Source organism: Ambystoma mexicanum, chromosome 11, assembly GCF_040938575.1.
Source record: "Ambystoma mexicanum isolate Mex_15411 chromosome 11, UKY_AmexF1_1, whole genome shotgun sequence".
Lineage (NCBI taxonomy): Eukaryota > Metazoa > Chordata > Amphibia > Caudata > Ambystomatidae > Ambystoma > Ambystoma mexicanum.
In genome coordinates this window covers 1104131964-1104159238 of record NC_090934.1, presented here as the reverse complement: position 1 = coordinate 1104159238, position 27275 = coordinate 1104131964, and the positions used below count along the sequence as shown (strand labels likewise).

At 45.2% G+C, this 27275-nt stretch overlaps 1 protein-coding gene across 3 annotated transcripts in view; it reads left to right on the top strand.

Moving 5' to 3' along the window:
* The window catches only part of DAPK2 (death associated protein kinase 2), a 1397186-nt gene that overhangs the window by 986772 nt on the left and 383139 nt on the right, over positions 1–27275 (top strand). For all 3 annotated transcript variants that reach the window (XM_069624406.1, XM_069624405.1, XM_069624404.1), the window contains exon 6: positions 12192–12240. In XM_069624406.1, the coding sequence (XP_069480507.1) occupies positions 12192–12240 (49 nt within the window). The remainder of the gene's footprint in view (positions 1–12191; positions 12241–27275) is intronic.

Genomic DNA, 27275 nt, shown 5'->3' with positions numbered 1-27275 from the left:
GCGTTTCCCTAATTCTCTGTTTTATTAGGGGCTTCATTTGCTTCCAGCTCAAAATACAAAGCCTGCCTGACTCATTCCACAACTCATCCATTGTCAGATAAAATAATACGTTTTTTATGTGGGTAAACCATTTCAATCCACTTGCACCTTCCAGTGACATAATATGTACAAGTACCTTCCTACATGGTTCAAGGGCCGGCCTCGTCCACAATCTGATGCAAAGGGAGACAGGCCAATATATAATAGATAGAGTCCAAGGGAGTGTGCCACATTCCAAATGCACTTGTGCGGTCGGCACTTGGTGGTAATTGCAATTTTGTTTTTTAAAGTTATTCTCTCTTATTAGAAGGGTCTCTGCATCCTCATACAAAAAAGCCAAAATTGTGCACTATATTTATTCAACGTGGCTGCCACTCTGGCTAGCTGTTGGGCCCAGCCGGGGATAGCATGAATTCTCACCCTCTTCCCTGCTTTTGGTTTGACAACAATCGACTTTGTCTTGGCCGCATTAATGTCAAGACCCAGAATGCCTAGATTTCCTTATGAAGATTGCTAGAGATTCCTTTAGGCCCTGCTGTGATGTGGCCGTTGACCACAAAAGTGATGGGTGGAAGGTTTCAAATGAATCTAAACCACTGGCAATTGCTCGGGGCCAACCTTCCACACCACCGTTTTTTAGCCCGTCTGCGCCATTGCAAAAGGGGACCAGCCATGTGCAAATCAGTCAGCAGCTGCCGCCACCGAAGGTAGCAGCCCAGCCCGAACTGCTAGGCCAGGTCCCCTCTGCACAGAAAACCAAGCAACCCCAGACATGTTTCGGCCTTGTTGGACTTCCTCAGTGAGGTGCAGCCTGGTTCCCTGTGGCGCAGCAATCAAGGGACCCACTTCTGGGCATACCCTCTCTCACAAGGAGAAACAAACTGACCACAAAAGTGATGGGTGGAAGGTTTCGAATGAATCTAAACCACTGGCAATTGCTCGGGGCCAACCTTCCACACCACCGTTTTTTAGCCCGTCTGCGCCATTGCAAAAGGGGACCAGCCATGTGCAAATCAGTCAGCAGCTGCCACCACCGAAGGTAGCAGCCCAGCCCGAACTGCTAGGCCAGGTCCCCTCTGCACAGAAAACCAAGCAACCCCAGACATGTTTCGACCTTGTTGGACCTCCTCAGTGAGGTGCAGCGTGGTTCCCTGTGGCGCAGCGAGCAAGGGACCCACGTCTGGGCATACCCTCTCTCACAAGGAGAAACAAACTGACCACAAAAGTGATGGGTGGAAGGTTTCGAATGAATCTAAACCACTGGCAATTGCTCGGGGCCAACCTTCCACAACACCGTTTTTTAGCCCGTCTGCGCCATTGCAAAAGGGGACCAGCCATGTGCAAATCAGTCAGCAGCTGCCGCCACCGAAGGTAGCAGCCCAGCCCGAACTGCTAGGCCAGGTCCCCTCTGCACAGAAAACCAAGCAACCCCAGACATGTTTCGGCCTTGTCGGGCCTCCTCAGTGAGGTGCAGCCTGGTTCCCTGTGGCGCAGCGAGCAAGGGACCCACGTCTGGGCATACCCTCTCTCACAAGGAGAAACAAACTGACCACAAAAGTGATGGGTGGAAGGTTTCAAATGAATCTAAACCACTGGCAATTGCTCGGGGCCAACCTTCCACACCACCGTTTTTTAGCCCGTCTGCGCCATTGCAAAAGGGGACCAGCCATGTGCAAATCATTCAGCAGCTGCCGCCACCGAAGGTAGCAGCCCAGCCCGAACTGCTAGGCCAGGTCCCCTCTGCACAGAAAACCAAGCAACCCCAGACATGTTTCGGCCTTGTCGGACCTCCTCAGTGAGGTGCAGCCTGGTTCCCTGTGGCGCAGTGAGCAAGGGACCCACGTCCGGGCATACCCTCTCTCACAAGGAGAAACAAACTGACCACAAAAGGGGTTGCTTGGTTTTCTATGCAGAGGGGACCTGGCCTAGCAGTTCGGGCTGGGCTGCTACCTTCGGTGGCGGCAGCTGCTGACTGATTTGCACATGGCTAGTCCCCTTTTGCAATGGCGCAGACAGGCTAAAAAACGGTGGTGTGGAAGGTTGGCCCAGAGCAATTGCCAGTGGTTTAGATTCATTCGAAACCTTCCACCCATCACTTTTGTGGTCAGTGATGTGGCCGTTAGCACAGCGGCATCCGCGTAGAATAATGCCAGGAACTTGGTTATAGCCAGCTTCGGGCAGTCCTGCCCCCCCCTCACTAACTCATCCACAATTCCTTGTATATATAGATTAAACAAAAGGGGGCCAGGGCACAGCCCTGCCTGACTCCCAAAGCCACCTCAAAGTATGTAGTTTGTTCACGTCCCAGATTATAATGCACACAGGACACTGTATTGGAGCATAACGTTGATATAATACCTGTCAGATGCTCTGGTACTTTCCACTATCCAGGACCTTCCATACCTGTTCGCGGGACACAGAATCAAATGCTGTCCCAAGGTATACGAATACAAGCGCCTTTTTTATAAGACTGTGTATTTTTGGATGATTAGAAATAACATAAGACAATGGTCTATGCTACCCCGTCCCTTTTGAAACCCTGCCGGGTGGACACTTATTATCCGTTTATGGTCCGCCCATGTCTGGAGATATTTCAGGTTTATTTTTCCAAGCAGCTACCCAGCCCTTTCCAGGAGGGATATAGCTCTAAAATTGTCCAGGCAATCCCTGCCTCCCTTCTTGTATGCCCAGATGATGACTGCCCTACGCCATGAGTCTGGGATCCTGCCTGTGTTTATCACTGCCCTAAAGACCTGGAGTAATATATCCGCCCAGGTATTAGACTTATCCTTATAAAAATCCAATGGTATTAAATCTGGGCATGACCATCTTACCATTTCTGGAGGTGGCTAAAGCTTCCTCTACATCCTGTAGCGGAATACATAACAGATTAATACCAGTTCTGCCTTCAGTGGCCAATGAGTGAGTTAAAGGCGGATCTGCTGCATAAAGAGCACAGAAATGTGCCCTCCCTCTATCTCTACCAACATTTGGGGGTCCCCTTTAAGATCAATATCGGAGACCAGATTCCAAAACAAAACATTGTTTCTCGACTGCCAGGTGTTGTGCAATCCCTCCCATTCCCCTTTTAGGTATTTGGTCTTTCTATCATAAAGTAGGTTTTTGTAATGGGATCTCAAAGAACAAAGCAGGGGTATATCGATCCCCGAGGGTCTCTGAGGTATTTCTCTATGTCTCTCTTTGCTTCTCTACAGGAGCCATCAAACCATGCCCCTCCAATAGTTAGTTTGCTCTTAACTTTCACTCCAATCCCTGAAAAATATGGTTGCACATTTGTTTTCAACATTTCAAACTCGTCCAAACCCCCAATGGGTTTAGTTTCTGTATTACAGATTTCCTTGACATTAGCTAAATTGATAAACATATACTCTGCTTCAACTCAGGGGTCACGATCTTAGCCCATTTCAACAGTCTTCGCACAAGAGGTCTTTAGCCCTATTGGATCCCTTCATGGGGGCTTTCGTTACAGAGACATGATTTTCCAGTTTTAAGTGCATAGCCAGCGGGCAGTGGGCACTTTCAGACCTATCAATAACTCTAAACTCACCTGCCCGTTCCCAGGTTGATGCTGAGATTAATATGTAGTCAATTAATGAAGAGCAGTTCGCTCCAAAGAATGTTTTTTTGGCCGGTTGGTCTGTAACAAACCTTCCGTTGCAGGCTCTTAGCTCAAGGTTGTGCAAGATTGTCAAAGTATTAGCTACCAAGGGGTACAATGAAGATCAGCCAGATGCCACCAGGTCAGGGATCTCCCAGGCTTCGTCTTGATCCGACCACAGACCTTCAAGCAACTTAATCGGCTCCAATTGCAGGTTAAGGTCACCTGAATGTTTTTGGCCGCAGCTTCCTTGACGGCTAGCACCTTCTGGACTGATTCAATACAGGCCATTCCTGTTATACCCAAGGGTCTATTATAAATATGAATTACCCATAATGTCTCTACAGGATTATATTTAATATACAACATAAGGACACCAGGTGACAAGGTGTCTACCCTCTTCACCTCCCAGCCCACAGAAGAATCAATCCAGATCAGCAGGCCCCTCCTCGGACTGCCTCTCAGCCCCTTAGTGGCCGGGATACAAAAGGACTGGTAACCATGTAACATGACAGGATCCACAGCCCACGTCTCCTGCAAACCAATTATATTAAAACCATTAATAAAACCAGTCCACGTAGGATCATCATATTGCCAATTCACTCCAGCAATGCTCCAGGAGAGCAACCTGAGACCCTGGTTGCCTCCCTCTAAGCAAGCACCTTGATAATGTCAGTTAAATTCCTCCGGATTAAGTTGGCTCAGGGTCAGCGGCTGATGGTTACCAGCAGGTACTTGCTGGCAAATCTCCCTTGCTCTTCCCCCACAAGCTGGTAACGGCTCAATACAGAAGCCGGGGAAGGTAAAGCAAGGCCCCTCAAGGGCCATCCTCCGTTGATGCTGCAGACATGCCATTGTGGCGGGGAGTGATGATTTGAGGGCCGCAATTGTCAAACTGAAAGGAAGAAGCCCACAGACAATAGGTTTCCTGCACAGATAGTAGTGAGACAGCCACTGGGGAAACTATTTCAATTAGAGCCCAATTCTGGTACTGCTCCTGTTAGGTAGTTCAATTTGGGTTATGTCGCTGCTGCGTATTGAAGATAGCTGCGGAATAGACCCCGATATAGACAACAGTGAGGAACGATTCAAAAATGGACTGTCGCTTCTTGGTGCAAGTTGCTCCAATCTCACTGATCTGGAAAGCAGAAAGTTTACATATGCCTCATTATGGCTTTTGTGGACACCAATAAAACGCACCTCATGGGGCTGGGATTTCTGGTTTATGCCATGTAGGTTTAAAGAACGGCCCTCTATGGAAACGGGTTGAGGCCTTGGACATAACGTTGAGCCATCCATGTCCTGGCTGGTCTCACTTCCTCGCTGGATGATGCTTCGATTCTGCTGGTTTCTCGGGAGGTTTGGGTTAACACGAGAGATGTGAGTTGTTTGCGTGCCTTGGAGGATCGCCTGCCTCACTGTCCCTTTCTGCTGCCCTAGGCACAACAAAGTGCATGCACCCCTCCAACTTTACCCTCTTTGCCATACTCCGTCCCCTTCGCCCCTACTTATCATCAAGACACAGAAACAATAAGTCCCCTTTCCTTTCTGTTTTGCAACCCTGTTCTGGCCAGTTTGGACCTTTAAACTTGTTTTTACTGTTCAACTCAGATTCCGATGAATTATGATCTCCCAGATTCTGAGAGGAAATTAGTTTGCCAGGTAATCAACCATATTCGAATTGCAGAAACACCAATTGGTTGAATTAGCAGATGACCCAATGTGAGCAGGAATGACACATGAAGACTTTATCTCATGCTGCTGGGCAGTCACAGATCATTTATCTCCTATCACATAGAATCTTACACCAACTGCACCTTAATCAGCTCAGGCAACCCAATGCTTTTCGTGGAATTGGCAGCCAATAAAGCATCAAGTCTGAAATATAAAAAAGTGAACTAAAATAGCCTGCTCCATGTGAGTGGGTAAGTCATTAAAGGGGGTGAAGGTCTTTACCTACCCCACCCAACTCTGACATATGTGTCTCGATGTTTGTGCACGCAATTCAAGGCTGTAGCAAGAGCATCTTCATGTGCCGAACCCTAAGGAAAGCCATGTTCAATATCCAATATGGAGAAACCTTATATCCGCGGGTTGCCATTGATCAAACAGTTTAAAAAAATGACATTAAACAGTTGACATAAATACATCTTCAAAAGCTGGAAAAGTTGCAAGCCTGCAGTCTGGAATCAGGGCAGATGTGTTTGATTGGCGATCGTTATTGTATTTGAATGAATTAAAATATGGACAACATTTCTGTTTTCACTGTTAACTGCAGCTTACCTATAAACCCAGGCGGAACAAATAAACTGTGAAGCATTATTTGTCCATTTAAAAAAAAAAAAAAGAACCAGAAGAACACATGAGTCCAACGCTGACAATCCAACCTTGTTGGCAGCGTTCTAGCACGCCAGTCTCAGCCAGTGCCGGCGTGTTCCCTGCATCTACATATTGCTGATAGCCGGCTGGAAGGGTTCCTTTCGCCATCGAGTGACATTGAAAGCCAAGTGGGCACAGAACTAATTGCAGGTCTGCGTGTTTAGTTGGACACATGATCGCAAGGACAACGATGCTCAGGAATTGAGAAAATGCAGTGTCCTGAAGTTGTGTTTTACATGAACGTCACTTGAAAACTGCTAAAAGGTTTACAAACAGATGCAATCAACATTAAAAGCAGGTAGACTAACGCCATCAGCCAGTGGCATGTAAACAATACGTGGTTCAAAGCCACCTTTTGATTGGATTTTTTTTTTTAAATAGTCGTCTTGAATTGAAATTCCTCACCTGTTGACATAGGCGTTTTTTATTTAGTCTCTGAGAGGACAGCTTAACTTCCTGTTTATTGTCACCCCAGGGTGTGAAGGGGGTCGAAACAAAAAGCTGGGTGAGCTCGGAACAGTTGCAGCACAAGAGCGAAGAAAGTGCTCCCCTCTCCCTGGTGGTGCTTTTGTTCACAATGGGCGCTTTCAGTGCTGACCGTGCGGCCACCTGCAGACTGCTCAGCTACTCAGTGCCACGCAGCCCTTTCATAATTAGCGTGCATTTAAAGCGTCCTGGCACAAGCTTCTCTGACGAAATAGGACGTTAAACGTGCTGACATCACTGATGACACATATTAGATCGAGACAGCCTTTTTCACAGCCAGCTCCAGCTTGACACAGTAAAATTAATATCAAACAAAAAATGAAATCGAACAATGTAAAATGAGCTAAGAAAAAAGGAATACTTGGAAAAATATCCTGCCTCATTGGTTTCTAAAGCTGTTGGCCAGGGCCTACTCAGCCTTATTGTAGATACGTCATTGGTCCCATCCCCCTGTGCCATTGTAATAGACCTTAGATGGAATCTCGGGGAGGAGGGCCACAGTGCGGAGAGGCTTAGTGTCAGTCTTAGTCCCACCCTACACAATACCACTGAGGCTACCACCTCCTCTGGGGGGGTGTCCTACTGTTAGATGCCAGACAATGGACCTGTCACAGTGGTCACCCACAGGGAGTACCAGCACACATCAACTGCTCCACTCGTAGGTCGTCGATCGCATCTTCCCCTGTTGCGGCCTCAACACGCAGGAAGTCGTTCAAAGGACAAGATATTGATCAATTTTCGGTGTCAGATCAGGGGGCTGCGTTCCTGGACAAACAGGGGATGGGACCGCTATCGGCATCATGCAGGGTTGAACATGTTCCCCCCCTGTTACCGGGTGAAGCCCGGGACCCGGGGTTATTGAATTGACTGTTGGCCATAATGGCTTTTGCCACCTTTGCAAGTGTAAACTTACGGGATTGCTGGACCGCTGCCATCTTTGAGCAGAGTAAAAAATAAGACCTCAATTTAAGAAAAAATAAAATGTATTGAGTGGGGTGTTAGAACATCTGCTTGAGTGGGAGCGGGCCTCTTCGGGGATGTCACCATATCTGCAAAATCACCATCCGTATAGGGGGCCTCCTGGCTTAAGTTTGCTGCCGCCATGTTGGGGCTCGATGCTATACTAGCACCAATTGCCAGCGTGGGGTTTGCCAAGGCAGAGGCCATAGAATTGCACCTTAGGTTCTCACACATACGAAGAAGAGATCCATTATTATTGATAGATGGCAAGACTGTGTGATCTAGGTTATTCACAGAATCAAGGAAAGCAGCAGTAGCCCCATCTATCACACCTAACATGACCGTGGGGGAGAGAGTGCTAGGCGGGTTTGATTAAGAAAATAATGGGGGCAAAGCCAGTGGATTCACAGAGGAATCTTCAAAATACCCAGTAATCTTCCTTTGGGCCCCAGTAGGGGCATCTTTTTTTGCTCTCTTAGATCAGAGAGCTGATGTTAGCTTGCCTCTAGATTTAACAGGAGACATATGACTCTTCCCCACCTGAGGTCCCTCACTTCGTAGGCCCTATCTGCATGTTTTTTTCATTATCACGATAAAGCCTTCCACCAGTAGGCAAAAGGCAGATGGCTACAGGCAAGGGGTAATAAATAATATTGTCATTGCAAAAGGTGTAGCTATAGCTGAGAATATGACTGCAGTATGACTGTTGCTACAATTGGATTATAAGCAGCTGGGGTAATGCAGTGTCATCCAGAGGTACTAGGATTCATTACTTTGTTTCGCCAGACTAAACAGTATTGCAAGAAACGGGTGGGGAGATTCGTAAGGCGCTAAATACTAGCCACTGGGGGCCAGAGTACGCTGCGAGGAGGAATTGCAACCACAGGCAGAGCCGGTCCTAGAGAACAAACTCAGCTGGCCTGGGAAAACAACTCCTGCTTCGCTCCTTTTGAGGGGGCAGTAAATTCCTTGTTTACCTCAGGGTGCAGAGTGCACTCACTGAGAGTCACCAGGAAAGCCACTAGCCCCACACTTCCCCCCACTACCTTAGCACAATGTTGGCGGCAGCAGAACAACACCAAGACCTCCCACAACACCCATATCTCCAACGAGTCTGCACACTTTGTTACTGCATTTTTTCAGGTGTTTTCTAGGTTTTTTCCAGGCTTCACAGGGCTCACAGGCTTCTCGGGCTTTGCGTGCCTTCCGCACCTTGGGACCTCGGGACTGATGCTCCAACGGGTCTGCGGGCAACCTTCCAAGAAGGTGGACCCGAGAAGCTATGTTTTCTGCTTCAGCCCTTCAGCATTCAGTCCCCATTTCTCTGTGCCCATCTGTCCGTGTCCGTCTGTCGCGGCTCCAAGTGGTCTAGAGGAAAGTACCCTCTGCCGCCGTGTGTCAAACAAATACATGAAACTGCATTAATTCAAAATGTCAGCCCTTCAGGAGGTCATACCACTCCTAAATGAGGGGGATTTACATGACATTTAAATTTGAAAGATGCATACTTTCATATTTCAATGTTCCAAGGTCAACAAAAGTATCTCAAATTCAAGATATTAAACAAACACCGCCAATTCAAGGTTCTTCCTTTTAGAATTGAATTGGCACCTCATGTATTCACCAGGGTGCTAGCATTGGGTGCAAAAGAGCTATGCCACAAGGCAATCCCAGTGTACCCCTATCTGGACGGTTGCTTAATAATGGGAAGGGATGCACAAGAGTGCCTAACGTCACACAATACACAGTGAACCTGCTACACAGTCTAGGGTTCTCAATCAATGAATAGAAGTCAAGTTTCAACCAAGCAGGGAAAAGGTATTCATAGGGGCAGTCCTGAAAACCCAAAAGGCAACAGCATTCCCAACACAAAAAAGAGTACAAGCTTTACCATCACTCATTCTTCTGTTCAAAGCAGGTCAGATGCTAATAGTCAGGAAGGTTATGAGACTCTGAGGCATGATGGCATTATTTATAATAACCCATGTATGCCTCAAAATGCAGTTAATACAGCAGTGGCTGGCAGAACAATGGTCACAAAAGACAAGCTAGTGGGACGATCTAGTGGCAGTCTCGCAAATGGTAAACAGAAGTCTCCTGGAGTGGTCAGTAGGCAAAATCAACATAGAAAGACCATTCATTTCTCCAACGCCACAAATCACAATAACAACAGACGTATCTCTAGCAGGGTATCTCGAGCACATTGCCTGTACTACATGGTGCAGGGGAGGTGTTCAAAAAAACATACAACATAAGCTGGTTGGAAAGTCTGGCAATACAATTGCCACTACTTTCTTAATAGAATGTCCTAGAGGGAAGAACATCATCATTCATATAGACAAACAACACAGCTGTAATGTTTTATATCATTAATCATGGAGGAACACACTCAAAACAACTTTCCACTATTGTACAAAACATTTGGCATTGGTGCATACAGAGGAATATATCCATGCAAGCCCAACACATTCCAGAGATTCACAACTGCCTGGCAGACTTGCTCCGCAGAATCCTTATACCAGAACACAAGTGGGAACCTAACACCAATACACTCAAAGATATTTTTTCAACATGAGGTCATCCAACAGCAGATCTGTTTGTGACAAAAGAAAGCAAAAAATGCAAAAAGTATGCATCCAGGTTACCATAACCGGGCTCCCTAGGCAACACGCTATGGATGAGCTGGTCACAGATATTTGCATATGCTTTTCCCCCCCCAACACCTCTGATCCACAAGATAATTTACAAAATACACCAAGAAAGCTTAACAATGATACTCATTGCACCAATGTGGGCAAGACAGCCATGCTACTCACACTTAATGCACATGACAGGGAAACACACCTGACACCTCAGATGACCAAATTAGCAGCCTGGCTCCTGGGGCCATAAAGTTCAGTCATTTACATCTCCCTAATAAATGTATGGATATCATGAGAGAAGCAAGGAAACCTAACACCAGACACTGCTACTTCAACAAATGGAAAAGAAAAGTACAGTTAGCAGCCTATACAACATCTCAACACAAAACATCATGGTGGAGAATACAAATGGTTAAAGCCTTTAAGCAAGGCATCAAACACTTACATCCACTAATGTCTCCCCCTCACCCCAGGGTGGGACCTAAACACAGTTCTCTCACGACTCATGGCATCACCCTTTGAACGGTTGAACAAGGCACCACTTAAAGAACTTACATACAAAGTAGCCAACCTTATCCCTATTACGTCCGTAAGAAGGGTAAGTGAGTTACAAGCTCTACCAGCTCCTGAATATTTTGTCACCATATATAAAAAAAGGTGGTGCTAAGAACTCTTCCTATATTTTCTCCAAAATGTATATCCAAGTTCCACATGGACCAGTCAATTGAATTACCAGCATTCTTCCAAAACCCACAGATTAAAGGAGAAAAAGCACTACATACACTTGATGCACCTAGGGCGGTAATGTACTACCTTGACAAAACTAATGTACTGCCTTCACAAAACTGTGCATGGCAACAAGGAGAGAAGGAGATGCAGTCAAGAAGGCAATTGATGCTAGGTGTATTGTTAAATTAATACAAATATGTTACTCCATAGCTAAAAAGACATTGGGCCTCATTATGACTCTGGCGGTAGCCGTGCTGGTAAATACAGGCGGACCCAGTGATTACCCATTGCTGGGCCCCGGAAAAAATTACTCTGCATTCCCATTTGAGTCCCATTGGACTCAATGGGAATGAGGAGGACGGATGCACCGGCACCATTCATGAATGGTGCCTTTGCATCTGTCGAGGTCTGCGAGGTCAGGCCTGGCAGGTGGGACGGCACCCGCCTGCAGACTCGGAGTGTGCCGGTCCGGTAACAACCGTGTCGGTAGGCTTACCGGCACCATTGTTACCGACCGGCATGCTTGTAATGAGGCCCTATGTATTACTCTACACCAACCACTAGATGGCGGCCTATACAAAGCATATGATTCTGAGCAGATATACACGCTACAGAAAGATGATTACTGGTAAGTGATATTTGTCATCAAGGCGAATTCAGGGAGAATATTGGGGTTTGAGGCAGGGCGGATGTTGAGAGCTAGTCATGCACCTAACGTATCTGCACACCACATTGAGTGTGAGAACGATGGGATGCGTTTGGCCTGCACCAAGTCAAAGATTACAAAAAAAGGCAGCTAAATGCCCAGGGTCATTACTGGGATTAACATCAGAACTCAATATACAATGTCTTCTTTATGGTACTCCAAGTGTGCCACCATGTTTCTGCAATACACCTCATTAAGTACATCTGGACTCTCATGCTTAAACAGCCTTTCAAACAGAATTGACAAAGGTTATTTTATTTTCTCTGTGTATTTAATAATTTACTTTTTCATTGAGCAGACATAGTGACACGTGTAGAGTACGGGCTTGCACTGTTCGAAATGCCTTCCTAAAATCTCACAAATACAGCATACGCCTGTACAATGTAATCTTGTGTTTTCCTTTGAGCCCTATTTTGTATGTATAAAAAAGGGGACACCCCATGCACTAATGACGGTCTCTGTGGGAGAATGTTACTATTCATGTATGGCTGAGATGGAACCTGAGTGTTGTTGTGTCCTATGCATGTGCCAAAGTCCCTGGTGAGCATAGCAATTCAGTCTTTTTTAGAAGATATGCATACTGTTATGACATTTCAACACAGTTCTCACAGTGATTTTTTCTCCCCCACAGCTCCCGAGATTATAAACTACGAACCTCTCGGACTCCCAGCAGATTTGTGGTAAATGCCCCAGTTTAGAATTTTATTTTATTGTGCTGTTCTAGTGGTCTTATATTTTCTAGCTTTGTAAGACCTATAGGGTATTTCATTTTAATGTCCTTAACGAAAAATAATGTATGTTACTGCTGTGAATAATAAAGGGACAGAGACCCTCCTAGACAATCAGGGAGGGCCAGGCAGCCTTCCAGTCAATCACAGAGCTCTGGAATACAGGTTTTACCTCGTGGAAAATCTCATGTTCCGAGCAGTGGGAGGCTTCTATTTTCCCTTCAGGGAAGACGGTACATCCTCCTGAACACCCTTACTCCCCTATACCCACTCCACCACGAGCCTCCCACCCCAACCCCTGTCCCACTTACCTGAAGCTGCCTGCAGTTCCCTGCCATGGCAACGGCCACCATGGAAAGGGAGAAGGGACTACGTGTGTAGTTCCCTTCTGCCATGACCATGGCAGTCTTCTTGGTCTGTAGTTTCTTTTAAAGTTGAGAAATGGCAATTGTGCCATTTCTCAACTTAAATAAAATGTATTAGCACCCCGGTAAACATCCCAGGATGCTAATACCAATATATCCCTCCAGGCGTTGAGCTTTCCCGGGTCTGGTAATGCCCCGGGGTATTATTAGATCGGGTAAAGGTCCTGCCCATCAGGATTTATTGCTTAAGTAATGTTGTAGAATGACTGCTATGAATATGAAAATGAGCCTGGTGTAGCCACATCCCTAAGGTTGGAGACCTGCACATAAACATGGCCGTCAGTGCTATTATTTTTGCAGGCTATGCCGCTGCCCTGCTTTACCAATTGCATCACGAGTATGCCTATTTTTCCCACATTATGATTTTGGCAGTAACAGTGAAATTAGGCAGTATCTAATTACTTTATTTTGACATCTGCTAAATAAGTCATGCATTGTGTACCTACTGCAGTGTTCCTGCGAATACTGCATGAAATAAATACTGCATGATTGAGTTTCAAATCTGCAGGGATTTCTATCAAGAGGTAATGTTAACAATTGGTAAAACCTCCTAACATTAAAGAAACTTTTTGGTATTTGTGGAGTGATGCATCAATGGCTAAAAGTGTGTGACGGAACCCTGAATCAGGGGATAAGTAGCCACCTCAGGTGTAAAGATAGCAACACTCATTAGGGCATTTGAAGGTTCTTTGCAAAAACAAACACTCCTCAATTTCTGCCATTAAATATTGATTATTACTTCTCAAAACATCAAATGTAGGGTTTACTCCATTTTGTAAACAATGTACTGTACATATTTACTGTTATGTACACTTTTTAAAAAAATGCTGATACAAATATTCCATGTGCACTTATCCTCCTGGACATCACTGCTGAATTCTGGAGTATCAGCCACAAAATCCTGCCAAACAGACTTGGAAAAGGAACTGTGCTATGTTAGTTCACACTGTTCAGCAAAACAAAACAGGTGATGGCTGGAAGGTTTAGACCAAATCTTGACCTCTCCCATTGCTCTGGCTAAACCTCCAGACCACCGTTCTGTGCCTGACAAACATTACGAAAGGGGAAAGACCATATGCAAATCAGACTTGGTCCCAGCCGAAAAGGGGCAGTGCGCCTGAACTGTTTGGCCACATCCCTTCTGCACAAGACCACAAGCATCCCTAGACATGTTTTGGGCTCGTTCACATTGTTCCTCAGGACAGAAACAACACACAAAGCCCAATTCAGATCACACCCCTGCATCTTCGCCTATCAAATATTACAGCCTTTCACCACTTCTTTTCAATATCTCCTTGACCTCACCCTTGCCACTCATCTATATTTCAGGCCTCACAGGTTTTATCTATGCAGACAATACTCAAATCACCTACCGACTTACAGACAACTCAAAATAAACTGTCAATCTTTGCTCCAGTCTCATGCATATTGACTCATGGATGATGACATGGATGATGACATATAGACTCAAACTCAACCCAACTAAAACAAAATTATGATTTGCGCCACCACAGCCCAAAACCATGCCAACCACATAACCAGAAGAATGGGAAACTGCCTAGAGCTGACTGCAATGGTCAGAAAAAATCTGAACCCATGATGGACAGAACCCATGAGAAGATCACCATCACACTTGAACCATTGGTACAAGTCATTGTAAGAAGTTGCATCTTCCATCTCCAAACTATCAGGCGCATCATGCCTTGCCTGACTTTCCTGCACATAACCATAGCAGTGATCACACTAGTACCAGTAGACTAGAGTTTGCCAAAAGCCTTGTCCTGAGGCTCCCTAAGTTCTTACTGAACAGACTACAAAGAGTATGAAACACATCAGCTAGACTCCTTCGGAGACTCCAAAAATGGCATAACATCTTCTCATCCCTCCGAACACTCCACTAGTTCCAAGTCAAATAAAGGATACCATATAAATCAAGACCCTCTATACCTCCCATCGTGCTGGAGCTTAGAATCCACCATGAGGCAAGGTATCCACTTCAAGCAAACACGAGTGCTTTGATCTAGTAATGCAACCTTAGTGAAAGTTTTCATTCAGCTCAAGGACTCCATTGTCTCCACTCAGAGCAACATGCCAGAATGCCCCTCCCAGTTTCTTTCACACCAGCCTGCCAGTTTCTTAGCAGAGAGCAGGGGGGGTATGCCTTTGTTGGGTAAAAGGGTGTGGAATGTCTTTGAAGCTCAGTGTGGGAAACTTTAACTTTTAAACACAATTGTTTGAAATTGTCTTATCCTAAAATATAACTTACATTTTTAACAAATACATCAACCCATTTCTTATTTCAAGCCTTTTTAAAATACAGTTTTGAATTGTATCCACCTCTTAGGCTTCTGATAGCAAGCCTTTCTTTGGCATAGTTTGAGTTCAATGTATAACTTTAAACATGACAAGTTTTAAAATCGCCAGCTTCTGACGGAGGTGAGTAACGGTATTACACCAATTTTTGACAGATTTCTTCCCAGCAACCATCTTCAAAAGTGGATTTTGTTCTGATAACATATACTTCTGCTGACATTATATTTATGTGGATTCTTGAAGTAGAATGATGTTCAGCACCCAACAAGGAGGTTGGATCTTTTTGGGTGGTTTGTGAGCCATGATTTTTGCAAATTTGACAACCAGGGAAAAACTGATTTTTAAAACAGCTCTGTGTTTCTTTTGCAATGATTTTGCTCTGTGGGCAGCCAAATGATGGGTTTTGGCAGTGGTCCCCTGTGTGACCACTGACATGAGCAAAAGTGGATGGCGGCCTATTTTTCAGATTTTTACTGCACGCTTTCTGGTGATTTTTAGCGAGCAGCATGCTTTCCGGCGGCCATTGTAATGTTTCTGCTGCAAGCAATGCACAGTAATGTTGCAGGGCCTGGACTAGTGGGTTGAAACATCCCACATAGCAAGTGCATCCGACATGCTCTGCTCGCGGGTGCCGTTCCTCCCGCCAGGTCAGACCTGGTGGGAGAAAAGGCACCCACAAGCAGAAATCGTAGTTTGCCAATCCAGTAACTACAGTACCCGCAAGCTTACAGGGGTTAACATAATTACCATGTTTTTTTCCAGTTTGCTTAATTGTAAGTTGGGATCCCAGAAAGTGGAAGTATCTCCAGCACTTGCATATAAGTGTTTCCTCCAGGAGAATAGCTGATCTATCCCTAATGAAGTCCCGCAGGACTTCAAGATGGGGAGTAACCAAAATCTGGTCGATTTGCCACTGTTTTTTAAGGTGGTAACTGTAAATGCCATTTGCTGTGTTAGCAACACAAATCCTGCCAAATCATTAGAAGGGCCCTTCGTGTTGGTTGTGTTATGTTAACAAGGCTCTTATAATGTGCCGAATCACCACTGTAGCGATCCCGGAGCACCAGGACAGTACAATTTCGCTCTTCTGTTCCCAAGCACAGGTGCCCAGAGTTTCTTCTCCCAGAAGGCTTCCTTCAGTTAACCCAGCCTCAGGGTGTTTAAAACACTCAAGTAGCCTTCTTTTTTTGGCTTTGACAGGGTCTTCAGTTCAAAGTTTGGTTCTCCTTTGGTCTTCATTCTCCCACTATGGGAGTTGTGAATGTAGACTTTGAAAAACACATAGATGCCAAAGCATCTGAATCTCCTAGCCTTAGAGGATGGGCCATAATCACTAGAAATTCCTCCTGGGACAGGTGCTGTTCAGACTGAAGTTATTCATGCCTACCAACCAGGGTTGGAGGGGTTCGAGATGGGAACTCATCATAGGCTCTTGCTTGTCATTTGCAGATATGTGAAACCTACAGAGTCATGTTTATCACTTCAGGTTCTCCGCAGGGACTAGGTATGTAGCCTGCAGCAGGTCACACTTCTGGTGGCCTTAGGCTATCATCAGGGTCTTGGCTACACCCTTGGCTATGTGGAAGGTTCCTCCCTTACAAGTGCACAAACTTAGCTACACTTATAAGCGTAATTAATGTTCTATCTTTCTCTGTCTCTCTTTCTCAATCCTACTACCACTTTCATTCTCCCTCTCTCTTTCTCCCTCCCTCCCTCTTCCTTTTCAATAACTTCATCCACTGTTCCAAAAGGCCAGTTATCCCAAAAACGTGTATATAGATGGCTAGCTTCTTTCATCTTTTTTCTCTAGGTTACCCGATTGGGGCGCACTTCATGTTCCCTCCTCCTTTTGTGTTTTCTCTTCACTGTTTATTACTTCAGTGTGTTGCACATCTCCTGGTTTCCCATATTCACTAATTGGTTAACTGTTTTGCACCATCCATGCTGACTGCTTAAAAATACTCATCACCATCTTAGAATCAGGCAGATGTTATGGCAGGCTGGTGGATCCACAGATTATCCCACTACTCCGCTGCTGTATACTTTCCTGTTCCGTGATTTGATTGTTTTTGTGTTTGTAGGTGGCTCACTTCCCATTGCTCTCCACTACCACACCTCTCCACTTCCCTTCCTGTGATCTTTCCCCAACATGCGGTATGCCGGATGATAAATTCTCTTGGTCAATGAGAAGGCTCATGGATGATGCTCAGTAATACTGATAAACTCACTTTCTGCACAGTGTATTTCGTACAACCATTCTCACGCTGTTCTGAGTATTTCTGATCCCTGCCATCCTATAACTCTGGGGCTCCTAAATGGAGGATCTTGCTCTACTAAACATGTAACTGACCTCCTGATGCCCACAAAGAGTGATCTTTTGCTAATATTCCATAAGTGTAGGGTTAATCCTGGGGTATGTTTAGGGGGTTCCCTGTTGGAGAGGGGAGTGTGGTTGGAATCTTTGAATCAATCATATTCCACCTCCAGGGCTTTCCATTGCTTTGCAAATGGCCTCCCCTGGTTCCCAGAGAACTCCTGCCATCTCCCTCAGCCCTACTACAAATGACTCTGTTACAATGCAGGAAGTAGTGTTATGATGGAAACTATCAGTATGTAGGCATGTGTAGTATTTGCTACGATTACCTGTTTTCCCCTTTTTCAACATTTTTCAGATTTTAAGACATTTGGAAGGTTTTCTCTTCCATTCAGAAAATATATACCCGAATAATCACAGCTCGCGTGTCTACTGCACAGATCCAAGGGGACAGTAAATTGCTGTGATGCCTATGACTAGTGGGACAAAGCATAAATCACAGCTCAGCCTAGGAAGAGAGAAAGAGTTCAGGATAATTAATTTCATTGCCATTGTGCGATACAAAAAAGCTTATAATCACTTCATTGAACAAACCATTTTCCTCTTAAAATGTGTTCTCGTGCACATTGAGACCAGCCTAGTTTCTTTCCCAGATTTATACTGAATTCAACTGAATTCTGACACTAGGGAAAATGGATTTCCCTTGCCTCTTTATATCTCAAAAATGAAGAATTTCAGCTCACACTAAAAACTATTTTGTAATTTAACTTTTGGTGAGAAATTGTTTTTTTTATTTTCTATTCATAATTTATGTTATCCTAAAAACACCCACAAAAACAAGGGACGGAATGTTTTCCTCTTTCTTGAAATACTGCAGCAGAAGAGCAATTGTCCATTCTGAATAGGTCAATAACATGAATGCCAATCGTTGCAATCTGTGCCATGAGCAATGCACTACTGCCTATTAGGAAGCTTTAAGGTTCTGCATCGAGCAGCATTTTCTAACCAGTAAATAGACATGGTGTAGCATACTTTAGGCCATTTAAAATTATTAATTTAGAGATTGCATTTTCTACACATTGTCTTGAAGAAACTGAGCTCGAACCTACTTAGGTGCCCACGTGGTTCTATGTGATTTTTCCACATTTTAAAGGCAAACACAAAAAGACTACTTTCTTTTGGCTGATTTTGTGTGCCCTTCAAAATGCTGAAAAATTAAATTCTGAACCCCGGCCCTCTCTCAGCCCCCATCCCCTCACCCCCGGAAGGCGATCCCACCACGTCTCTCCCACGCTGGCGGGATTGCTAGAAAATTGAGGGGCGTTCTCCCCCAAACCCTCCCTTAAATCCATTGCTTAACTCTTACCAACCCAACACATTCCCCCTCCACTCCTACACAGGCACTCACGAAAAGATCACACACTTACCCGCTTTCCCTTTCCCCATTCACTCATAAAGACACATACACACACTAATTACAAACCAAAAAACACGTACGTCACTCCCTCACTTTCCCTGCCTCTCATCCCCTGCGCACACTCTTGTGCAGCAGGGGCATGCCATTTTGATTTAGAAAGACTGCTTGGAGCGGTCTCTGAGCGGCCTTTCTAATTCAGTTGTTTTTTAATTTCAAGAAATTCAGAGACCTTTTCACTTAATAACGCCCACACAGACACATGTTGGCCTAGATGAGGGATCACTAAGTCTGATTTTGAAAGGCCAAATCCATTCCATGTATTAAGGATTACCCATAAAATACATTTGAATTTAGCAAATCTAAGTTGTACAGTTACTGGTTATTATGAAAACCTTGTTAGTGGGACCATCAAGAAATTAACTTGGAAATCCCTTGTGGAGAAGGTGTGATGCACTCTTTAGTTCCAGAAAAAACTACCCTACACCCTGCTTCCCTCCCTTGTTGAAAAAGTAGTTGAATTAATTAAATATTATCAGATGGTATTTGCAATATGTGGAGTAACGTAACTGTAAAAATCCACATTGAAGGTACAGTGTGACATTGGTCTGTCTCATGCATTGTGTACTGTAAAGGTCAGTTTGTTGCAACTGATACCACCCTAAGCATCTATGGTGTAAGAAGAAGATTGAGTTGGTGGGCTTGAAATATTTAGCCCTGACTAACTGCCTGTTTTTGAAAACAAAAATGCATATGTGAATTCAAAGAATAACCCAACAAAAGTCAACAAATTTGCCAAGTCTCAGACTGAGTTTTACTTTAACATGAGTTTGAATCGGACTAAACAATGTAGAATTTGTATAAAAAAAACATCCACAATGTCCTGTTTATTTGTTATCCATTTCTTATTCACACGTTTAAGAATTGATTTAGTTTGAGAGCATTCAGATGTATGCTTCAGGTATGAGGCAAGAGGTTTGTTCACTTTGTGTGAGCTCCTGAAGTATTTTGACTTAATGTTTTAATGTAGTATCCCATGCATTTTGGGTAATATATTTATTATATTCTATACTCTTACACATTACTTTTTTAGTAGATTATTCAGGTGGATTGCTGTTGAATGTAGTCTTTTTTTATTTCCAGTAGCAAAACAACAGTATGCTTGTTATATCTTTTCTTTTTATTAATGGATATTGGATAATATGACACCCGAGAGCAGCTTTAAAGGCATCCCATGTAATGATAATAAAAGTATTCTCATAGAGATGATTATTCAAAGTAGACATCTAAAATCAACTGGAAACAATAGTTATCATTAAGCAGTGCATTATTAAATCTCCACTGTACCATCCAGGTTTCTCAAACGTTCCATTCAAAGGTGGTCAAGTTAGGATGGAGGAGCAGATATAACAAGGGTTTAAATTTGAGATTAAATAATCCTGGATAAAAGTGATTTGTTGGAAAATATATAATCAATTCTCAAAAAAGCTGTATGAATCAATGAGTAGAAAGAGTATTTTGCAGGTTCAGGCATGACAAATTCCCATGTATCAATTTAGCAGAGTTGATCAATGCATTTCAGTAATTTGTTCCGGGATTCTGAATTGAGGAATTCCGCATTTGATTTATGGTGAAGAGTGAAATCGACAATTTAACTGTAATCTGCACAAATAATTAGATTATCCATATGATGATTAAGTGGAAACATTTGTTAATCTTTCCAAACATTGCAATCTGGTGAATTAGGGCCATAAACATTAATGACATTCATCAGTTTGTCTTGAATTTTTAATTAATGCAGTAATTTGCAGAAATCCTCATTGAGTCCTATGAACTCAAAAAGATGGGGATTTACACCGCCTACCACCACTTGTAATTCCACAGTAAATCCGTGGGATCAAGGAGCGGTAACAGAAAATCTGTTAGGTGGTATTTTGGTATTTCATATAGAGACCAGATCTCGACTGGCTGAATTTGCATCCCGGTAGGCCTGAAGGCAAAGACAAGAACAGAGGGAGGACAGTGGTGGAAGGAGGGGAGTGTTTGATGGCAACTAAGAAGGCCGTTGCCTTGCTACTTGAAGAAATCCGGGGCATGAGGGCCGATACTGGTGGTAAAGTCGACAAGATCAACATTAGACTTTACAAAATGGAGGAGAGGCTATAGGAGGTGGAACATAACCAATCCTACCTGGACACCTTGGAGACCCAAATAGATGTGAGAATGTGCGAAATGGAAGGGAGGGAAGCGGAGATTGTGCTAAAAATGGACGACTTTGAAAATCGCGAGGGGAGGAGCAACCTCAGGTTTTCTGGGGTACCTGAGAAGGAAGGGGAGATGAAACAAGACCTCAGGAGAACACATGAGCTCACAAAACTCCTCTTCGAATATGACTCAATTGAAGAAACAAAAATTGAGAGAGGCCACAGAGCCGGAGGTCCAGCCGGGCGCCCGAGATCTGTCCTGCCGCGCTTCTACAACTACCCGGATCGGCTCAAGATCCTGGACAAAGCAAAGGTTAGGGGGCTGGTGATGCTGGGTACAGGAAGAATTTCTATCTTCCAAGACCTATCCTCCTTGACCTTCATGAAGAGGCAGTTGTGTCTACCCTTGACGAAATGGCTTAATGGGAAAGGTGTATGATACAGACGGGGATTCCTGTTCTCAATCTCCTTCGAGGGGCATAAGTACAGGCTGGTGACAGAAGAAATAAACAAAGCCACAGGAGAACCCTTCAGGGGTGAGGAATCGACCTCAGGTCCTCAAGGGGAGAGCAAAGGAGACAGAAAATGGCACATTAAGGGCCCAAATAAGAGAAGAGTCCCGGGCTCAAGGAAATGTAGGAAGCTGAACACGTCCCCTCCCAATACATCCTGAACACACTCCCGGAGGAGGCACCAAGGTGACTATGCAAGTTTTCTGTACTGTTGAGACCACCATCAGGACTCACAAGGGAAGGGTGGGCTGTGTCTGGTGTGGAGGGGGTAAAATTGAGTTCTAGGGCTGGTTCAAGTGGTTCAGGTGGTTCTAGAAATATGCATAAGCATTCCGTTGGTATTGTATTTGTTGAATTTATGGGAGGTGGGGTGGGAGCATCCAAGATTGAGATGATAAGGGCTGGGGCCTGGGTTTCAGACTTGTTTGGTGCTTCGGCACTCACCTAGTGATGGTAACTGGGAGGGGCTGAGCGCCTTCGGGGGTCGGCAGGGGACTTAGATCTTATGCAACGGCTCTTGCAATGTTCACCCATGAAATTAATCGACACGCTGTGTGGGGGTTGACATTTATTCAGAGATTCGATGTGGGTAAAAAATTCAGTAATGACTGAGGGGGAGGAGGAACATGGGGTGACAGTTTGCGTGCATGTAGATGGAATTTCAAGGGACTCAACTCCCCTACCAAGAGGTCTTTGGTTACAAGGGAATTTAAAGGTCAGAGATCGAGGTCTTATTCCTTCAGGAGACTAGGTATCAGAGGGTCGACAAACGTAGGATCCCCAGTGGTCTCATCGCATGTGAATATTGGAATTCTGGTCTGTAGAGGACTCAGGATGGAAGTTACAAAGGTGTGGTCGGACGCAGAGGGAAGGGCTGTATTAATCTCAGACTTGAGCAAGAAGATAAGGTTCACATTGGCTACAATTTATGCCCCGAATAAGGGTGAAAAGAGATTCCTGCAAAGAACCTTAGAGAAAGTAATGAACGAGGGTCAGTGACATCTTATAGTTGGTGGAGAGCTCAATGCTTGGATGGATGTCCGTCTGGACAGGCAGGCTAAGCACTCGAGGGAACAGGAATCCCGGAAACAAGGTGGCATGGAGGTTAGAGTGGCTATTCAGATGTACAGGCTGAGGGACATATGGCGGCACTTCCACTCACAGGAAAGGGGGTTTACCTTCTAAAGCCCCCCACATGGTACTTTAACAAGAATAGATTACCTGTATATTTCAAGGGATTTATGGGATGTAGCAATGGGATTGGGGATTCTCCCGGTTAGCTGGTCGGACCATGACATGGTGTCAGTTGACATTGGATGGAGTGGCCTGTGCCCTAGAAACTCTAAATGGAGGTGCAATGAGTCACTGTGGAAAGACCCAGTGTTCAAAGAAGAAATGGAGAATAGAGTCAAATAATTCTTTGTTATCAATGACACAGGGAGGTGAGAAAGGGATGGTATGGGATGCAGCAAAGACCACATGGAGAGGCATGTTGACCAGAGAGGGGGACAGAAAAAAGAGAGAACGTATGCTTATTGAGAAAGGACTGAGGGATAAAATAGAAGCCCTGCAAAGGCTTGCACATTCATCCACTACAGGCAGGGAAAACCGCATTCTGGAAGCTAGGGGCTTGAGAGAGGAGTTGAAACTGTTGGAAGAAGGGAAGATAGTCCACAACTTACAGTTTCTGAAACAGAAATTGTATGAAAAGGGAGATAAGGACGGACGCTATTCTGGACGCGAGGTTAAGGGGAAAATGTGCAGCGGGATGGGTCTCAGAGCTAGAGGGAAGGGGGGAGACAATGGAGATTTGAGTGGAAGGGATCCAGAAGGCATTGGCCCCGTTTTATGAAGTTTTGCACTGGAACGGAAGTTTTGTACTGGAACAAAGGGACTGCCGCTATGGGAGAGATTAAAGATTACCTAGATGAGTCTCGCCTCCCATTGTTAACAAATAAGGAATCGGGTGCTTGCATGCTCCAATCGCCGCAGAAAGCAACAGGAGAGGATGGTTTCACCTTGGGATTTTATAAAACCTTCTTGTCTGTCCTGCTTCCCTTCCTGACATTACTCTTAACGATATAATGGAGACAGGAAGAGCCCATTTGTCCAGGCCCTCATTACAGTGATACCGAAAGAGGGCAGGGACCCCCGGTCCTGTGGCTCATACTGTCCAATTCCTCTCCTAAATATAGATGCTAAGATTTATGCTAGGGTCTTGGCGGCAAGCTTGGAGGTACATTTACCGAGATTGGTTCATTCCGACCAGGTGGAATTTGTGAGAGGTCATCAGGGGCAGAAACTATGAGGAAGACACTGCATTTGATAAACGGTGCTCAAGGCTCGCCGGGCAACCCCACTCTTCTCTCCGTTAATGCTGAGAAGGCCTTTCACAGGATGGAGTGGGTCTTCCTAGAGGCAGTGCTCACCAAATTCGCGGTGGGCAAGAGACTTATGAGTGGTATAATGGCGAGCTACTCCTCCCCAAGGGCATGTGTGGCGGTGAGCGGTGGATACTCACATTGGTTTTACTTGGGTAGAGGGACGAGACAAGGTTGCTCGCTTTCTGGCTCTCTCCGTACTTTCAATAGAACGACGGGCTCATAGGCTGAGAGAAGACCCTCAAGTGGTGGGGTTTGCGGTGGGAGGGACGATTTACAAACTGGGCTTGTTTGCAGACAGCATGCTCCTGCATGTGGTGAATCAGCGGACCTCTGTGCCGATTGTGTTTAGTTTGATTGAACAATATGGTTGCATGGCCTAGAAACACTTGTGTACAGGCTCGTTATAAATACCACATGAATATCATATCATGGCAGTGTTCCAACAAGAGATCTTAAGGGTCTGTACGAAACTAATTTTCCCTCCGTGATGACTGAAATGGAGAAAGAACTAGAGAAATGCAATAATGAGATTCTCCTCATCGGCACATCCGCTCCCTCCTTTCCTGTTGCTCTCTGGTCCTCTTCCTGCTCCCACCTGCAAGGCCAAAAACCTTGGGTCATCTTCGACTCCGCACTCATCTTCTCTCCTCACATCTCCAACGTCTCCAAGAAGTAACACTACCAGCTGCACCTCCTCAGAGGTATTCTGCCTTTCCTCTCCTTCCCCAGAAGCTCACTGTCTCGAGAGCTCTGGTTCTCTCCAGGCTGGACTATTGCAACAGCCCCTTTCTAAATCTGCCTGCTTCTAATCTCGGCCCTCTGCAACTCATCCAGAACAGGACTGCAAGACCTGTCCTTGGCCTCAAGCCCAGGGATATTATCTATTCAGGACTGAAATCTCTACACTGGCTCCCAGTGGCTGCAAGGATTAAGTTCAAAACCCTCTGCATTGTCCACAAGGCCTTCTGGGGTCTGGCGCCTCAATACCTTCAACTCTCTCTTCCTAAATATCTTCCTTCTCAAGCTCTTCGCTCCTCCGCCTCCAACTCCCTCAGGGTCAGTCACTTCTCCAAGAAACAAGTTGGTGGTAGATCTCCTTCCTCAGCGGGTGCCTCCTTCTGGAACAGCCTCCCTGCCTCCCTTAAACTTGAGGAGAATCATCTCGGGTTCCAGAAGCACCTCAAAACCTTTCTCTTTGCTTCAGATTTCTCTCCCCCTCTCCTCTGCTCACCTCCTGGCTGAAACCGGTACTGCACCGGCTACCTGGACACCCTCTAATCCCGAGCCCAGGTCCCGCCAGCGTCACACATCCGCACTGCCCACCTGGCAACCCCCGCTCTCGGGGACTGTTCTGTATCCCTACAGTCCCCCTACCAGACCTCAATAGCTGATGTCCGCACTTATCCATGCAGTTGCCACATGCTGGCCATTATTTTTTACTATTGTTATTATCTATTCCCATGTACTGCACTTTCCCTTCCTCCATTCCCTCGCACTTACGCAATCTGAATGATACCTGGCCTAGTAGGATCATTGTCTGTCCCCTCTGTTCCCCTCGCTTGCCTCGTCGTGCCTTGAAACACCTGTGTATAGGCGCGTTATAAATGCCATATCATTTCATATCTCTTGGATGGGATGGTTGAACGCAATCAAAATGGCAGTACTCCCTAAGATTTTGTATCTGTTCCAGATGCCCCCAATTCAGATCCCTGACCCCTATTTCAAAGTTACTAAGGGAACTCTATTACAATTTCTGTGGCAAGGGAAGAAACCCAGAGTTTCTAGTGAGGCCCTGAGTCTTTCCAAAGAAAGTGGTGGAGTGGGATTGCCGGACATACACCTCTATTAAAAGGCCACTCATCTTAGAATTCTGATTCAACATTTCAGACAACAGGGCGACATACAATGGGTGGGTCTGGACAACTACCATCTACGGTCAGCTACGGTAGGGGAATGGCTGTGGGTTCTTAGGCCAAAGTTACCACAAAGGATAAGGGAACACCTCATTCTGGGAACCATCTGGAGCATTTGGTGATAAGGAGCAGGGTTGGGTGGCGTTACAATGTGGCATTCGCCACTGGGACATCTTTGGTTCCGCGGGTCGGGGATGCTATTGCGAATCCAGGAAGGTTCCAAACCTGGTTTGAAGCAGGACTAGAAAGGGTTGGACAAATGTAGAGAGGTGGTAAATTCTTCACAATATCAGAGTTGGAAGGGAAGAGGTCATGGGACTGGGTACGCTCTCTGTCTCTTCATATTTACAGTTGAAGGGAGTATTAACGGGGGAGGCTTGGAAAGAAAATATATAGTGGGGGCTTACACCCTTCGAAAAGATCTTAGACACTGCGTGTGGCTCCAGGGGACTGATTGGTTGATTATACAGGGCCCTAGTGGAGACAAGAAGGGGATCGTTGTACAGGCTGAGACAGCACTGGGAGGGATACCAGGGGATAGAACTTTACCCCCAAACATGGCAAAGAAAGTGTTGGGCGCCTTCCACATGTCAATTTCCTGCTAGTACAAACTACATGCCATTAAATTATTGCACAGTTGGCAATATGACCCGGTTAGGCACTCCAGAATGTACCAAAGTGTGAGCTCAATGTGCTGGCATGAGAGTGGATCAAGGGACGATTAAAGGCATATGTGGTGGGGATGCGAGGTGGTTCAATCCTATTGGGATGAGATCTTAAACTGGATTAGGAACCTACACAGGATCACGGGAGGGAAAACACAGATGTTGATATTGTTTGGTTTACAAGAACTTGAGGGTGAATATATAAGGCTAGCGAAAATGGTCCACGGCATACTCCTTGCAAGGGAGGGCATGCTTGACTGCACACTGGAAGAGAAAGTTGCCGCCCGGAAAGAAAGAATGGATCAACACAGCCCAAAAAGTATAGTTAATGGAACGCTTAACAGCGGCAATCCACAGTGACACTGGCTCTGTTGAAATACAATGGTCGGATTTTTGTGGTAAATACATTCAACAGGGATGAAGAGTACCCACTGTCACTTTTTGCTGGGTGGGGAGTCACAACATCCTGAGTACTTTAAACTGCAGTTGAAACTTGTCCCTGAGAACAATGATCCCTCAAGAATTGTAGACAAGTGAGAGTGAACACGTGAGAGCCTTCCAGATGTTACGATGATTATTGGGGACGCATAGGCATTAGGAAGGGGATGCACCCTGACTGACACAGTTTGTCATGTTCTTGTTATGTTGCTTATCTGTGTTTAACAGATCCTACTGTACCTGAAGTAAACTGTGTTTTTCTTGAAAATATAATAAAGCAGAGATTTCAAAATAGAAATGTGAGGCTGGTGTTAGGACTGTAGTTTAAGTGATATTTTGGGTAAAGGCTGATTTGTTTTCAAGGTACAATGCTCATTTTATTCAGTCCCTCTTGGACAAGATGAT